The sequence below is a fragment of the Electrophorus electricus genome, chromosome 18, assembly GCF_041902795.1.
Source record: "Electrophorus electricus isolate QZ-2024a chromosome 18, ASM4190279v1, whole genome shotgun sequence".
NCBI classification, from domain to species: Eukaryota; Metazoa; Chordata; class Actinopteri; order Gymnotiformes; family Gymnotidae; genus Electrophorus; species Electrophorus electricus.
In genome coordinates, this window is record NC_137514.1 from 6522242 (window position 1) to 6539839 (window position 17598).

Below are 17598 nucleotides of genomic sequence, written 5' to 3' on the forward strand. Positions count from 1 at the left end.
CTTCAAGTCTCAAGACAAGCAACAAGACTATTCTCTGTCCTGGATCCCAGATGTTGTAATGAACTGGCTGTTCAGACAGCGCAGTTGAATCTACTTGTGGAGTATTTAAATGACTATTAATCCTGCATCTATGGACTTTTATACTACTGTTGATTAACTGAACACTCTTGTTACTGTTTGATACTGCACTTATTGTTTTAATATGGAACTTATGCTTATTTTGCATTTCTTTTAGGCATCTGTATTGAATCTTTAATTGTAGCAGTATTCAATGGCATCTTTGACTCTAACCTATTGTACTGGCCAGGAAACATTCACTTTCGTAAGTCGCTCTGAATAAGAGCGTCTGCTAAATGCGAAATACAAAATGTAAATATATCCACATCACCACCACATTTGTCTTCTCAATACTTCGTATCTATCGTTTTTAAATTGCTTCGGCCATCAAAATATGACATATGGCATATAAATGAACTGTATTTACTCAATCGCTGTAATTTGACCATGTTCCTTATTGAGACCCTGTTCGCACGTACACCGGTATTTTTTAAAAAAAACGAAACTTTTCTATATGGTTTGGCCTTCCGTCCACACGCAAACGGCGTTTTGTCACTACAAAGAAACCTTTTGCAAAACTCCGTGCATCGTGAAGATATTCGGGACGTCCGTTTACATTGTTCTCATGCAGGAAGGAAAAAGGCATTTTTTGGTTTCTGTCGAGAGTTTGTGACGTTATCTCTCGTTTGACCCAAATGAAAACACGTGCGCTACATGCACAAGAAAACAGAAACAAGGATTCATCCACATTTTCGTTATGTCGTTTATGTTTGCCAAACCAGCATACGGTTATTTTTTGTGTCCGTGTACCATTCATTCATTGGTTTTTTGTTTCTAATCCTAAAACAGAAAAAGGGGAAAGGACCTCTTGTTCAAGTAGGCTACTGAATTGGAGCTACTGCTTCAGATGTTGACAGTAATGTAAATGAAAGCACAATGAAACTCTGCTAAAGTAAAAGTCATATTAGTATCCTACTCATTTCTTTATTCTACATTAAAAGTAGAAAGCAGAAAGAAAGCGTTTTAATAAAGAAATTCGTAAGCGAGCCAACAGTGTTTTACTCAGAAGTCGGTAGTAACACACTGCATTGACTACGTTACATTTGTTTTAACAAATTGTACTGTACGAGTTGTTTAAAAAGAGGGTACATTATACACGAGTACATTTTTGAGGTCAAAATATGTACTTTTAATTTTTTTTACATTTTCTACGTTTCGTCACCACCTGTCATGTGTGGGAGGGTTAGTGAAATCCCTAAAGATGATCACCGCTTTGCTTCAGCCAGTTAGATAACCGGACACTAGACCGACACAATGAACAGAAAACAGGCGCAGGAAAGAATGGCTCGCTAGCTACGCAGCTATAAACTGCAAACAGCAGAAAAATCAATTAAGCAGCTGAACTGCACTGGCGTGCAGGAGTGTAGGAAAATATAGAGGCATATTTTCGAGATTAGAAAGGTTTCATGATTATAAGATGAAGGTTTGTAATTGATTTTATATATTGATATTTCTTTCAAACACATACATGCGCAGATATTAGCTAGGCAACGTAGGAGATCTACATAGCTAGCCAGCCAGTCTGATTAATCGGTCGCTTAATTACAAGTTAAATATAACCGTAAGATGTCTACTATGTGACCTTGGGCAAGAGCTCGGAATATTCCCGCAGACTGTACTAATCACAAAGTGATGACCAAGTCCAATGTGATGCTTGTGTCTTATGTTATATGCACAATATTTATCCTATATGAAAAACCCTCTTCACACGAACTAAGTAGGACAGACCAGGAGCAAAGATGTAATTTTGCACGTTGAATCCAAATATGTTTTCAGTTTTTTACATGTATGGCAATTAGCAGAGGTGCTCTACCATATAACTTTTAGCTCTCTACTTAGAACAAATAGTTTAAAACCGATTACACTTACATATCAGAGCCCCCTGCTCTACTCACTGCACACCTACGACTGCACAGCCACTTCCAGCTCCACCATCATTGTCAAGTTTGCTGACGACACAGTCATCTGATCTCGGACAACGACGAGAGGGTCTACCTGGAGGAGATTAAACACCTGGAAAACTGGTGCCAGGAAAATAATCTCCTCCTAAACGTCAGTAAGACAAAGAAGCTGATCATGGATTGCAGCAAGAAGCAGGAGTGGCACTACCAACCTGTGAGGATCAGTGGAACCACGGTGGAGAGAGTAGATAGTTTCAGGTACCTTGGAGTTCACATCTCGCAGGACCTGTTGGTCCCGCCATACCAACTCCCTGGCAAAGAAGGCTCTTCAGCGTCTTTACCACCTCAGACGCCTAAGAGACTTCAGACTGCCCTCCAAGGTACTGCAGAACATCTACACCTGCACTATCGAGAGCATCCTCACGGGGAACATCACAGTCTGGTTTGGGAATAGCACCAAGCAGGACAGACAAGTACTCCAAAGTGTGGTGCGTTCAGCAGAACGCATCACTCACACGGACCTTCCTGACCTGCAGACCATCTACTACAAGCGGTGCCAGACCAAGGCCAGGAAAATTGTGAAGGACCCCACCCATCCCAACAATAGACTCTTCTCTCTGTTGAGGTCAGGGCGGCGCTTTCGCTCCCTGAAGACCAAGACAGAGAGGCTGAAGAGGAGCTTCTTCCCACAGGCCATTCAGGCCCTGAATCAGGGAAACTGATAAACTGTGGGGACCACCACCACCATGTAACATAACTGTATATCTGTACATCTGTATATATAGATTTATACTCAATTACCTTGTTACACAACAACTGTAGATATGTTATTATACAAAATGGATCTGTACATTCTGTAGATTGTGTACATATATACCCAACCATATACATTGTACATTGTGTATATAATCATAATATACATATATTGTACATACATTGTTAATATATTTTTGTACATACATAGAATATATATATTTATCTTTGCATATATATATTTCACATATAGAGAATATCTATATTTCTCTATGCACCCCTGTTTTCTTTTCCTCAGTTTGGACAGAGCACTCTCCACCATTTCACTGCGGGTTATACTGTGTATGACTATGTATGTGACGAATAAACCAAACTTGAACATAAGTCTAATAACAGCCTTATATATTAATAAATAATATATATTATTATTGTAAAATTAACTTAAAAACCATGCCTGAGAGAAACATCTTTAAAACAGATTTTAATTCAGTGTAAAAAGAACTACAAGGACCATATATATGACTTATTTATATATATTATATATTATATATATTATATAAATGACTTATTTATATATATATATATATATATATATATATATACTTATTTATATATATTATTCAAGTAAAAGTACTGTTACTTTAAAATAAGTCATTTATATATATATATATATATATATATATATATATATATATATATATATATATATATATATATATATAAATGACTTTTAAAGTAACAGTACTTTTTTAAAGTAACAGTACTTTTGCTTGAGTACAGGTTTTGGCTACTCTACCCACCTCTGGTCTTACTATACGGCAGTAATGGTCAACAGTTTTGTTCCTTTTTGCACAAAGGAGGAAATGGCTAAAGAAGCAGGCTTGCTGACTGCAGTTCTATGGCATCGCTCCATGAAATCTGTGGTGCCTTTATACTCTGAGGCTTGATTAGGCTACACACGCGTTAGATAATCAAGGGCATGGTTATTATATAATGAAATGAACAGGTGTGGAAGCGGAAGGAGTGGGTTAAAAATGACTTATCTCTGTGAAGGAAAGAATCAATCATATTTTAAAGAAGCATATTTTCCCTTGACCTTAACAAGAAAGACCATCTTTTCTTAAACTGTGTGCCACACATGTGCCAAATCAACAAACTTTGTAGTCTCCTGCATCTTTACATATACATTAGGCCCCCTTTTGTCCTCTGAATTACCTTAATTCTTCATGTCAAAGATTCAACAAGGTGCTGGAAACATTCCTCAGAGATTTTGGTCCATATTGCCATGATAACATCACACAATTACTGCAGATTTGTTGGCTGCACATCCTTGATGTGAATCTCCTGTTCCACCACATCCCAAAGGTGCTCTATTGGATTGAGATCTGGTGACTGTGGAGGCCATTTGAGTACAATGAACTGATTGTCATGTTCAAGAATCCAGTTTGGGATGATTTGAGCTTTGTGACTTGGTGCATTATCCTGCTGGAAGTAGCCATCAGAAGATGGGTCACTGTGGTCATAAAGGGATGGACATGATCAGCAACAATACTGAGGTAGACTGTGGGGTTTAAACGATGCTCAGTTGGTATTAAGAGGCCAAAGTGTCCCAAGAAAATATCCCCCACACCAATACATCACCACCAGCCGCCTCAACCATTGATACAATGCAGGATGGATCCATGCTTTCATATTGTTTACATCAAGTTCTGATCCCACCATCTGAATGTCACAGAAATCGAGATTCATCAGGCCAGGCAACATTTTCGGTGAGCCTGTGTGAATTGTAGCCTCAGTTGACAGGATTGGCACTCGGTGTGGTCTTCTGCTGTTGTTGCCTGTCTACTTCAAGATTAGATGTGATGCACATTCAGAGATGCTCTTCTGTATATTTCTGTTGTAACGAGTGGTTATTTGAGTTACTGTTGCCTTTCTATCAGCTCAAAACCAGTCTGGTCATTCTCTGTAAATCCTAGAGATGGTTGTGCATGAAAATCCCAGTAGATCAGCAGTTTCTGAAATACTAACACCAGTTTATCTAGCACCAACAACAATGCCCTTTTTCCCTATTTTGAGGCCAGGTCAGTTTGACCATGTCTACATGCCTAAATATATTGAGTTGCTGCCATGCGTTTGGCTGGTTAGATATATGCGTTAGTGAATAATAATAATATATATAAACAGTAAAGTGTATATATCTACACTTTATTTTATATATATATATATATATATATATATATATATATATATATACACACACACACACACACACACACACACACACACACACACACACACACACGCAAAAACAAACAGGTGTGTGTGTGTGTGTGTGTGTGTGTGTTGTGTGTGTATAAGTTATTATTATTTCAGGCTGGCTAATGGCAACCTAACAAAGCTTTAAGGATGCCACATTTTCCAGTGAAAACAATGAAACGTATGTTTGTTTTGTAGCCTAGACATAAACAACATAATGAAAATTCAGTTTTAATGTATTTCTGCTTTCTTGTGTATAAATGAAAAAAACAAGCCATTTCTCGTGTCTACAATTTATGAGCTCAGTGGTTAAGGTACTTGGGTTGTAATCCAACTGTTACTGGTTTAAGCCCCACCGTTGCCCCCTGTTGGGAAGCTGAGCCTTTGCCTTCAAGTTGCACTCAGTCATAATTGTAAGTTGCTTTGTATAAAAGCATCAGGTAAATATGCAGACCAAGCAATCTGTGTTTGTGTCCTTTTATTTATTATGTGGTCTATATCATGTACAGAATATTTAGAAAGTTATGTTTCATGGTCTGAACCAGTACCCCACATCTTTGACCTGTAGGTTTTGCGCTACACGTTTACCTGAAACATGACAATCAATTCAGTGTAAATTGTAAATAGATCTAAGCGAGACCACTGACGTGACAAAAAACATGTAACACACAGAGGTGAGAACATATTTCTGCGCATATAACATAAATACAAACACAACCATTTTACGATTTTAGACTATATTGTTTGCTGCTTTACATCTTCCCAAAAAATTAACTTCCCTTGAAGGTTTCCCTTGACCAAATGGAATAACCAATATAGTGAGAGAAACAAGTGGCCAGAGAATGAGCAGATCTTTTTCAAGTTTGCCACCCCATTCAGACTTTTACGAACATGTTGGCTGAACAGAAATGATCTATTTCACAATACTTGTCACCAAGAAACCTCTGATTCTGATCATGAGTAGCCAAGCTACAGAATTTCCTCTGATGGTAATACAATACTTTAGTGACTCTCACCATCATATCTCATACAAGAACAGCATTTGATTTTAGATCTCAGCGCAATGGTACCCAACGCTCAGGACAACAATCTTGGCTCTGTATGAACATTTTACTGTTAGTAAGGTCATGAAGCCTCAGTTGAGGTAAAGCCACATATGTAACATATATTCTGCCAAAACAGTGGCAATTGTTGACATCTTTCATAAGATAAAAGATATTTTAAAAACTAAGACCCGATGACTCATTCTCTGTGATACTGTCCAACAGTGCATTTACATGCATTTAATAATCCAATCATAATCAGATTTCTCCAGTTATCTGATGATTCAAGTAGTTGTGTAAACAGCATACTCCAATTTGTTAGATCGGAGTAGAATTAGAACTCTGATAAAGAGCTGGATTTTAGTTCAATAATCTGACGTCTCAGCACATGTATACTATTACTCTGATTTCTTTCAGATCCCTCAGTCTGCGCACGCACACAAACGTAACCGGACAGCGTCGCGCTGCCCTGGAAGTGCCTAGCAGAAGTAAACACAGCACCCACTTGTTGAAAAGAAAAAATGCTCATTTCCATCTTTGCATCAATAGAGAATATAGAAAAAGTTGTATAAAGGGCAGGATTGCACACTATTAATAACCATAAATAAACGTAGGCACATATTAGCCGGTAAAGTAGGTCCATGTTTACAAATTTCCGCAGCAGGAAGTTTGAAGTTTACATCACATCATTCTGTGAGATTATTGGCTGCTTGTGTGTAAACCCAGAGTGTTCCCGTCATCTGAATACACAAGTGTAGGTAGTTATTGGATTATTAAATGCATGTAAACATACTCTGTGTTTTAAACTTAAACAACTTCACTGAGCTATATTAGTGAAAGTAATGTGAAACTATTCTCGTTTGAGAAATAGAATTTGACAAAAATAAAATATCGAGTTTTTCTGTACGTGACGAAATAGGTATTTCTAGTAGTCATAGTCTGCTTTGGTACCAGAGACAGCTAAAATAACACTGAACAAAAAGACCATTCAGTGGGATGAGCAAGTCCAGTGAGTGAACTTCATTTAAAATACAAACCAAAATGGCCGTGTGGTATAGCGGTGCAGTGTTAATACATTAGTGCGAAGTCTGGTATTATTATTCAAAAGCTGTTTGAGTGTCTCAGTGTAGGGGAGCTTTTGCTTGGGTAAAAACTAATTTACAAGATTGGATGAATGCTCTAAAGTGGCATCTGCTGGCCATAGACAAAGACATACAGGCTGCACACAGAACGGCCTGAGGTTATTTGCCAAATCCAGCACACTTAAGTGAGGTCTATCATGAAGCAGAACTGGGAGTTAGAGGTAGGTACACAAAACCATACTGCGCTGCGGCCTACTGGGGGAGAATGTTCAGAACTTACACACAGCGTAATCAGACAGCTGACCTGTGACTCACTGACCCCTGTGGGAAATATCAATTGGGAATTCATTTAGACAAAAAATAAAACCCTCATAAATCCTTAGAAAAACGCCTTCAATTCATACATTCAGGCTATGGGGCATGTTAACCTGATATTCTCACAAATCTAATCCAGGTTAAAATTTAGCCCACATTAACCTGGAGTTTTGGCATTAAAACCCACCGTCTACTTCTTGCTTTCTGTCTCCTGTTTCAAATAATCAGCTACTACTGAGTAGGCTAAATGCACCCAGTCCTGCAGTGTGAACGGCTCCAAGAAGCACAGGGAGAAGTCTGGGAGGGGACGGGCTTTTATAGTCACTAGAAAGTGATGAGAAAGGGAATCAAACGTTCCTTCCATGTTTGATTATGGGGCTCACTGAAACTCAGTTCATACCACAGATTCATACTGGTTTATGCTCATGTGTGTATGCCCGAGCATGGTGACAAAAATTGTGTGTGCGCGCGTGTATGTGTGTTTATGTTTGTTTAGCTTTGTTTATCTTTGTAGCCATATTAGTCAACGATAGCTGTGTATTGGCCTAGGATTGTGTGTATGTCATATATGGGAGTGTGCTTGCGTGTGTGTGTGTGCACATTTGCGTGTGTGTGTGTGCTTGCATGCGCACTGAGTGAGCGATCATTAGCATGAGCAGCCACTCTGCCCAGCAGGGGGCGTGTCCTGCAGGCTGGGGCCCTTGTGATTTGCCAGCGGGCTAGGCTCTCCATCCATACTCTCGTTCATCTTGTCGCAGATGACGTCGACGAGCCGCTCAAACACCTGCTTGACGTTGATGTTGTCTTTAGCGCTTGCCTCAAAGAACTGGAACCCTAAACATAAGACACGACAACACGTGGGCAGGTCAGACCGGCAGAGATTAATTCTAATGTGTTGGAGCACAGAGCCAAAGCAAGGATAACTGTGCACCGCATGTTATGTAATAATGCGATGATTTCATTTGGAAGTATAGAAGCAGTGATTTATGCTTTAGGAGGGATTAAAATGCAAGTATGTGTAACAGTGTGGCATAGATGGGTATTTCTGGTTTTATGATGGTGTTATTGTGTGAAATATTTGGGTAATGATGGCAGATTGTCATCTCTGGGCTGAAACACTGGCCTCATCAGTTGGGTAGCTGGGTAGGGTACCTGTCTGTGTGGTGGGATACAAATTACTTGTTATAAAGTTTGTTTGTTGAGAACCAATTCTGTGTGTGTATGAATGTGTGTGTGTGTGCGCTGGCATGTCACCTAGCTCATTAGCTAGTCTCTGCCCATCTTCCGTGGCCACCAGTCTGTCATCTTCTAGATCACACTTATTCCCAACCAGAATTACCTGAGCATTGTCCCACGAGTATGTCTTAATCTGAGTTGCCCTGACACACAGACACACACACACACACACACACACACACACACATTTAGTATGAAATTAAGGTGTTGACAGTGACTGTTGTTCAGTACAAATACCCCAAATGCTTCTATATTCAGATCTAGTGTGGTCATTTATATTCTGTTATATGCTTTGGTTACATGTGTTTGCTGTTATATATTTCCTCCAAATCTGTACATTCTAAGAACACAAGCAAGCTGCGACATGAACTACAATACAGTAGAAATGACTATTAGGAATGTTATGAGATATTATCTATCCATTACTGACCAGTCCTGGACAGCGTAGAACGACTCCTGGTTGGTTATATCATACATAAGTAGGAAGCCCATGGCTCCTCTGTAATAGGCTGTGGTGATGGTGCGATACCTCTCCTGACCCGCAGTGTCCTACAACACACACACACACACACACACACACACACAGACACACACACACACACACAGGGAAACAATTCTCATAAAGTGGCAACATAATAAACATTCATAACAATTAAACTACATAAAACTACACAACACATTCATAAATGTTCATATTAACAGACATGAACTAGTTTTACATTCTAGTAATGTAATTTCATGTGAAGTTATGAAAACTGAAATGTGCCATTCATATGGTATTTTAGTATGTAAATAGTTCAGTGGGAGTACATTTACATTTATGGCATTTAACAGACGCTCTTATCCAGAGCGACTTACAAAAGTGCAGTAAACTCCTGTAGTTGAGACATGCAAATAACATACATTTTAACTGAAAACAGTGGAGCATACATGGACTTTGAAGTATCGAGTTTCTCCCTGGATACTAAGACTCCATCAGAAAGCTGATGTAGACCTTTATGAATGCATTGTGAAATATTTATGTAAGGAGTTATGAATGATTCATGGAGGCACACTTAAAGCTTTTAACAAAACATTGTGAAACTCTATGATAAGTCATGTATCTCATCAAAACAAAACAATAAATAAATAAATAAAAACCCTGGACAATCGACTTATTACTTTGTTGTGCCAGACTAAATCTGTGGTCACCCCCTCCTCATCTACAGTGCCCTATAGGATCACTTCCTTCTCATCTACACTGCCCTACAGGTTACCTCCTCCTCATCATCTATACTGCCCTACAGGTTTCCTCCTCCTCCTCATCTACACTGCCCTACAGGTTTCCTCCTCCTCCTCATCTACACTGCCCTACAGGTTACCTCCTCCTCCTCATCTATACTGCCCTACAGGTTTCCTCCTCCTCCTCATCTACACTGCCCTACAGGTTTCCTCCTCCTCCTCATCTACACTGCCCTACAGGTTTCCTCCTCCTCCTCATCTACACTGCCCTACAGGTTTCCTCCTCCTCCTCATCTACACTGCCCTACAGGTTACCTCCTCCTCCTCATCTATACTGCCCTACAGGTTTCCTCCTCCTCCTCATCTACACTGCCCTACAGGTTACCTCCTCCTCCTCATCTATACTGCCCTACAGGTTTCCTCCTCCTCCTCATCTACACTGCCCTACAGGTTACCTCCTCCTCCTCATCTATACTGCCCTACAGGTTACCTCCTCCTCCTCATCTACACTGCCCTACAGGTTACCTCCTCCTCATCTACACTGCCCTACAGGTTACCTCCTCTTCATCTATACTGCCCTACATGCTGTCGTGTTGATAATAAAACATAGGCACAGTGTGTTTGGATCTGCATAGTTTGCAGCTCAGAGGCCCCACTGATGTGTGTGTTCGCACCTATATGGTGTTCACTGTCTGATCTTTAATAGCAAATTTACAGAGGTCATGTTTAATGGAACGGGTATAGCAGATAGGGTTGAATCAGCTGTCCCTTTCACCAGTCTGAGGGAGTCTTATTAGCATACTATGTGTACATACTAGGTGTGGTAACTAGGCAACCCTTCATTGGTTTTTATGTTACTGCAAGGTCTTGACTTTACAAAGTGCCACGAGCCCTCGTGCGCGAGTTACCCTGGTAATGGTGTGTGTGTGTGTGACTGAAATTGCACCAATGCATGGCTATCACATAAAAGACCAGCCCCTTCTGTCAACAGTGATAAGCTCCACCAGCTGCCTATTAAACACAAACACACAGTAACGTGCAGCAAAAAGAAAAAGGTTGGTGATTGTTATCTGTGTGTGTGTGTGTGTGTGTGTGTGTGTGTGTAACCATAACAATACATATTGGTATTGTTACTCATCTTGTTACTCATCTTGGATTCAACTAATTATCTCAGCAGTCTACACATAATATTCCACGACAAAGTAAGAAAGTTTTATTCCATTTAAATTGGTATCAGAGATGTCCATGAGTAATTTTCTGTACGAGTCTGAGCCAAGTCCAAATCACATTTAGAGTCTATACATAGTATTCCATGTTGAGTCTCAAGTCATAAAAACTAAATAAATGTATGAGGTTGCTGGTCATATAGACTTATGTGCATTCTCAATTGCAACAACATGTAACAGAGTCTGATGCCTAATAAAAAAAAATGTACACTAGTCTGCAATCTATCATTAGCTAACAAGTAAAGGGCAGTATGACAGTAAAGAGTGTACAAAAGCTAAAAACTCATTACTGCTTAAAATGAACCGACTAGAAAATCATTGATTAGCCATCAGTCTAGCTGGCTAGCATACTTTTTTATCCAATCAATAAGCTAACTAGCTAACTAGATGCTCCAGTGAGATTAGGTAAAAATGTTTTAATCAAATGATGGTTAGACTTGATTCCCCCCCCCCCCCCCCCAAACTTAAATTTCACAAGTGTCAAGTCACAACTCTACTTACCTGTCAGACTCATGAGTGGACTCAAATGTTTGCCAAACTATCAACATACATCAGAAGTGTGACTCAAGTTGCTAACTCGAACCTCCATCTCTGATAAGTATTTGGCTTTTAGTCTTCACCTTATACCTGGTTAAAGAACCACTGGCAGCAATGACTTGTTAATGATACTACAAACTTGGAACACTTTTCTTCCGGTTCTGGAAGGTTGTCCCATTCTTCTTGGCAGAATCATTCAAGCTCAGCCAAGCTGGATGGCAAGTCAGTGTACAGTCATTTTCAGGTCTCTCCCGAGATGCTCTGTTGGCTTCAGTCCAGACTCTGGCTGGAGCACTTCAGACTTCGCAAAGCATCTCTTGTGTTTTCTTGGAGGTATGTTTCAGGTCTTTGTCTTATGGAAATGTGACCCTTCACTGCACTCTGAGATTCTGCGTACTCTGGAAGATGAATTCACCTAGGATTGTGCTATAGTTTTCTGCATTAGTGTCTCCCACTCTCCGTCACAGAAAAACATCCCCATAGCATGCTGCTGCATGTTTCATTGTTGAGTATTGTGTATTGATTGATTAGTTGAATTCAAATTAAAAGTATCTGAAGACATTCTGTGTATATTATGCGTAGTGCTAAAAACAGTTTATAGAGTTTTAGTCTAACCTAGAAATCCAAGATTTTCAATGGTCGCTATAAACTTGCTTAATTTTCCATCTAAATTACATTTTAGCACAAGACAAGACTCATGAGAAATTCATACTGCATGTGGTTATCTATATCTCATGTATGTAACACAAAGTATTTACTTCCTGTTATGACATGACATGAGTCAATGCTAAGACAAACCAAATTCATCTCTCATTTTGAGTTACTCCTCCCTTAAGTAAGTATACACTAATCATGTCAGTGGGCAGAGCGAAGAAACACATAAAAAAAAACACATACACACGAACCCTCAGACATCTAGCTTTACGCCGTCCAATCGGATTTATCAGTCTTCCGCCCAGCAAAACACCTAGAGAGAAACCTATTTGATGGTGCTGAAGTGAACTGGCAGTTACTTTAATTTTAACAATATTATTTTAGCAAGACACTGGGCAAATAACTTGTATTTCATTGGTTTAACAGATTGCCTCATATCTCACCTACTTACTTCAGTTCTCAGTGCTCCGCACATGCTTTTGAAGAGTAAGAATGATGAATTTGATGTGCCTTCTGTATGCCAGACTTAAATAGCTACTGCAAGTAGGTGTCAAATTTGGTGAGTAAAAAATATTTATATTACAGATTTCTACATCAACTCGGTGAGCTGTTAGCTAGCTAGATATGTAATGGTTTTAATTTTTTATGATTAGTCTCATGTCCATGTCCCTCATATGCCCCCTTTGGGTGTGCGATGTTCTCATTTTAGGTCTTATTAAACTCACTCTCACATATTCTCACACAGTCTCACACTCACTCTCCTGACTGGCAAGGACTACACACCTACAGAACTAGCACTGCAATAACACATTAGCCTTTCATTAAGCAACTTTAAATATGCACTTAGTCAGCCAAGGCAAAAATCTCCTATAAATCCTCGGATGCTCCACACCTTCGACACACCTCTAAAGCACACAGCAAAAGCCGGGACTAGCACCGCTCAGTACTGCATCTCTCAACTAACACGTCATTATTCAAAAACACTAATGTTGCTAAGTCTTCAGGAAACCTAGCGGGAGGCTAGTTAGTCACGGCCAAATGAATCAACTGGTCTCAGGAAGGCTAGCTGGACCACATCAGCTATTATTAACGGTTACCCATGTGGAGAATGTTTGGTTTTTTTTTACTTTGCATCCTTTGCGCAGTGGGACATTTATTAAAAGGGCAGTGCCCATGTAGGGGTAGTGCAGTGGTTAAGGTACGTGAATTGTAATCGGAAGGTTGCCAGTTCCAGCCGCACCACTGCCAAGTTACCACTGTTGGCTCCCTGAGCAAAACCCTTAACCCTCAAGTTGTGTTCAGTCATAACTGGAAATCGCTTTTTGGATGAAAGCATCAGCTAAATGCTGTAAATGTAAATGTAAAAATTCTACCTCCAGCCATGCTTCACTGCCGGTTGCTGCCACGTGTGTACAGGTTTTGTGAACTGTACAGTGGTCTGTCGCTAGGGCAGAGTTCCTTTCCTTCATGCTAAAGAGAGAGGCCGTGAGCCAGAAATGCTTTTCATGCCGATCTCAGATCAGTTTAGCCATACCCATTATCAGTTTAGTTCAGTACGTATTTTTTAATTTTTGTATGTAGGGCAGGTGACACGCAGAAAAGCAAGTCCAGACAACCAGACAGCAAACCAGGGTAAGGCAAAGCTCCCTGCAAGGGCGTGAGAAAGCCACTCTAAATGTAGAAGCATGCTCCTCACCGTGTCAGCACACAGTAAAGATGGGTCATGGTTCTGGTCTGGTCTGCTAAGAGAGCGGACTTCCTTCAGTATGACTAGGTACCAGCCAATCAGCTGCGGCCACTTATCATTCCCATTGTGGCAGCTACCAGAAGCAGACACTGAATGGACAGCCCCTTCCCCCCTGCATCTCCCTCTCTCCACCTGTGTGTCTCTTTGTCTTTGTGTCCTTCAACCTCCAATCAGCCTGTAGAAAGCTGTATTTTTGAGGTATTTTTGGTGGGTGGGTGTTTAGCCCCTCATTGGAGTCTCAAACATGATGTTTGATGGCAGTGTTTAAGGACACATGACTGCATTATCACCACAAACACACAAATGCGCGCACACACACACACAAAACATACTAAATAATTTCTTCTGACAGCAGAGGACACCTTTCCTATTACAGTATTGATTACATTACTGATTACACACACACACACACACACACACACACACACACACACACAAGAACACAGCCCTGTCAGGCTTTTATTACTAACAACCGTAGATGTTGCCAAACAGACCAGAGAGCCAGATGACCCTTCAGATTTGTTTTAAAGCAATAAGTGAGTTATTTCCGGAAGCATGTGTTTCTTGTTACTCTGTCCTGAAAGGGAAGAAATGTGTTGCTGCAGAGAGATGGACCAAACCTAGTAATTTCAGGAATAAGTCTGTACACTCCACACTATGGAGTGTGTGAGAATATGTATGTTACACTGAATAGGTGTTACCCTAATAGATGGGTGAAATTGCATCAAAACTGCTGTGTAGCAGACACTACACACATTCTCTCTCTCTCTCTCTCTCTCTCTCTCTCTCTCTCTCTCTCTCTCTCTCTCTCTCTCTCTCTCTCTCTCTCCCTCCCTCCCTCCCTCCCTCCCTCCCTCCAATAGCACGTCTAGTATCACAGTCAGACAATTCTACTCACTGAGGCCCTGGTCTTACTCCATGCAGTGCCACACTGGAATCAATTCCTTCTGAAGAGATAATTGTCATATGGGGGTTACTTTTGTCCTCATTGTATCCACACTGGGACAGAATACTGTCTCATGTCTAAGTCCTTGGCTGAGCAGGGAACCTGTTGCCACAGATTGCACTACTGTAGCTGGACTCTATCAGGGAGCAAATTAATTGTGACTCGTTTTCTTAACAGCATTACTCTAAAATCACATTGATTGCAGCTTGGTAAGGAAATACAGCAGTGAACACATTCTTTACAACAAAACAGAAAGATTACAACTCCCATTGTTAAAATGGAGATAAATGTGGACTACAATGTCTGATGAATGAAGTACTGGTGTCAAGAACTGATTATATCCACCTGCTCAAAAATGAAAACATTTTATATAAAAACATATGCTTTTCTGTTATATGGACTATGATACCATCCATCATAATGAACACAGTGTGGATTTCTCTTCATCCTTATAAAGATTAAGAACATCTACACTTTTATCACATGACGGTTCTTGGAACTATGTTATTTATACAACTTGAAAGTATACATTTTATTATAGTTACTCACTCATATTTCATTTATAGTTGAGTAATCAAGGCCCCTTGAATGAACAACTCCCAGCACCAAAATAAAAAAAAAGTCGGAAAATATGGACTACAACTCCCACAATTCCTACTCACCCAGATCTGGAGCTTGATGCGTTTCTCATTGCGGTACACAGTTTTGACTTTGAAGTCGATTCCCACGGTGCTGACGAAGGCGGAGGTGAATGAGTCGTCTGCATATCGGAAGAGGAAGCTGGTCTTTCCCACGCTGCTGTTGCCTATGATGAGCAGTTTAAACATGTAGTCGAAATTCTGATCGGCCGCGTCCTTCTGCGGCTGCGTTTGCTGGCGAGGGTCGCTCACTGACGCCATCTAGAGGACCGGGGAGCTGACGTTACATGGGCAACAGGTGACCGCACTGTTCCTATCTGTGGCGCAAGGCACCATCTGCGTGTGTATAACTTCCTAAAGGCCTTTTTTTCCCCCAGCTTGTGTGGTACATCACTTATATGTGAGAGTGGGCAACAGCCAATCATGTCACCTCCTCCTTATCTCTCTACCATGTTCACTGTCACCTCCCTTCACCATCACCTCTCTCTCTCTACAGTTCTGTTCCTCCTCTGTGTTCCCCAGCTCCCCCTCTCTGTAACATCTGTGGATCACAGCCGCTGAGAGAGGCTTTCTGCCTGATTAGGTCTCGTTTCTGTAGATACCAACTCAGCACAAATCATCCTGGCCATAAAAACCGAAGCCAAATCAGCAAACACACTCATACACACACACACACTCTCTCTCTCTCTCTCTCTCTCTCTCTCTCTCTCTCTCTCTCTCTCTCTCTCTCTCTCTCTCTCAGCAAACACACACACCCTATTCTCTCTGTAGCTCTCTCTTGCCTGTCTGTCAGCAAATCACCATTAGATGCCAAAATTAGACACTTTGACCAAAACAACTTATCACAGGAAAGGCCTTGCTCATTGTTTATACAAATACACATATAACACGTTAATTAGCTTTAATTAGTACACATTTATGAATGTCTTGAAAATACATAACAGTGTAGTTATGACTACAGTAACATATCCTTCGATGAATTATGACTTTATAATAATGTTTCTTTTTTATATTTCAACAGAAAAAAATACCCTGATCACATCCCATTTTCACTGTAGAACTGACCTTCAATCGGCTTCGTCTGTAGCTGTCGACTAAGCCCAAAGAAACAATCGGTTCTATATGGAAACACACCTGATGCTACCTTCACCAGCACCTAGAACAGCCTATAAACAAACAAACAAACAAACAAAACCCCTTCATCAGAACTTGGCCGACATCCGTCGCCGCCTCGCTGTGTGGGCAGCTTTCTCTTTCGTGTCATAGCGGACGGTTTGGACCTGGGTTGCCACGCGCACCTGATGAGGGGAGTCACCAGGATGTGGCACGCCCTGCGCGCGGCTGGATGGAAGCGCACGTTATGTTGCATCAAGCCGCAATTGTGAAATGCTTAGGTGTTTCACCATGCCTGTGCATGAAATAATGAGTCGTTTATTACATTTACGTCCCCTTTGGCAACTAGTTAAATAAGTGACGATAGGTAGAAGCGTGACAAAAGGGCAGAATCTTAACTGTCCACCCCCGTATGGATCAAACGAACATAAATGACAAGCGCCACGCGAACGCTCGAGGGAGAAAGCAGTGTTGAGTATAAAAGTCTGCACACGTTTTTATTTGACAGATTTGATATTCAGGTTTTAAAGCGAAAGCCACCGTGGCGTCGCAGAAGCTATGGTCTTCGTACGACTCACCTAATTGTAGCTGGCTTCCATATGGATGTCTGCCACCAAATTAAACCAGTGTTTCTGTCAGGAAACATACAGGGTTTTTTAACGTACATCGAAAGCAAAGTCAAAACAACTTCACTAACCTTCTTTGATCGCTTTCTGTTGGTTATCCTGCTCAGAAAAGTTTTTTTTTCGGCCGACCTAGGACATCCGCTGTTCGCCTCGCCCCTGCGCTCTTGGACTGTACTGTCTGCAGACT

The 17598-nt window shown here is 40.7% G+C and overlaps 1 protein-coding gene across 1 annotated transcript; it reads right to left on the minus strand.

The window, feature by feature from the left end:
* Nucleotides 1-5488: 5488 nt before the first annotated feature.
* Nucleotides 5489-16842, minus strand: rab3da (RAB3D, member RAS oncogene family, a). Its single transcript, XM_027022323.3, has 5 exons — nt 16738-16842; nt 15697-15933; nt 9134-9252; nt 8722-8846; nt 5489-8301 (listed from the first exon to the last, which is right to left on the minus strand). The coding sequence occupies exons 2-5, from the start codon at nt 15931-15933 to the stop codon at nt 8114-8116; spliced, it is 669 nt and encodes a 222-aa protein (XP_026878124.1). The 5' UTR covers nt 16738-16842; the 3' UTR covers nt 5489-8113.
* Between the last annotated feature and the right edge of the window lie 756 nt (nt 16843-17598).

What these genes read in the sequence shown, in the direction of transcription:
- rab3da (XM_027022323.3), bottom strand. Translation starts at nt 15,933, where the DNA reads ATGGCGTCAGTGAGCGACCCTCGCCAGCAAACGCAGCCGCAGAAGGAC. An exon ending in TTCTACGCTGTCCAGGACTG is followed by an intron (nt 8,847 to 9,133) that starts GTCAGTAATGGA and finishes TCTGTGTGTCAG; the next exon opens with GGCAACTCAGATTAAGACAT. An exon ending in GAGACTAGCTAATGAGCTAG is followed by an intron (nt 8,302 to 8,721) that starts GTGACATGCCAG and finishes TCTTATGTTTAG; the next exon opens with GGTTCCAGTTCTTTGAGGCA.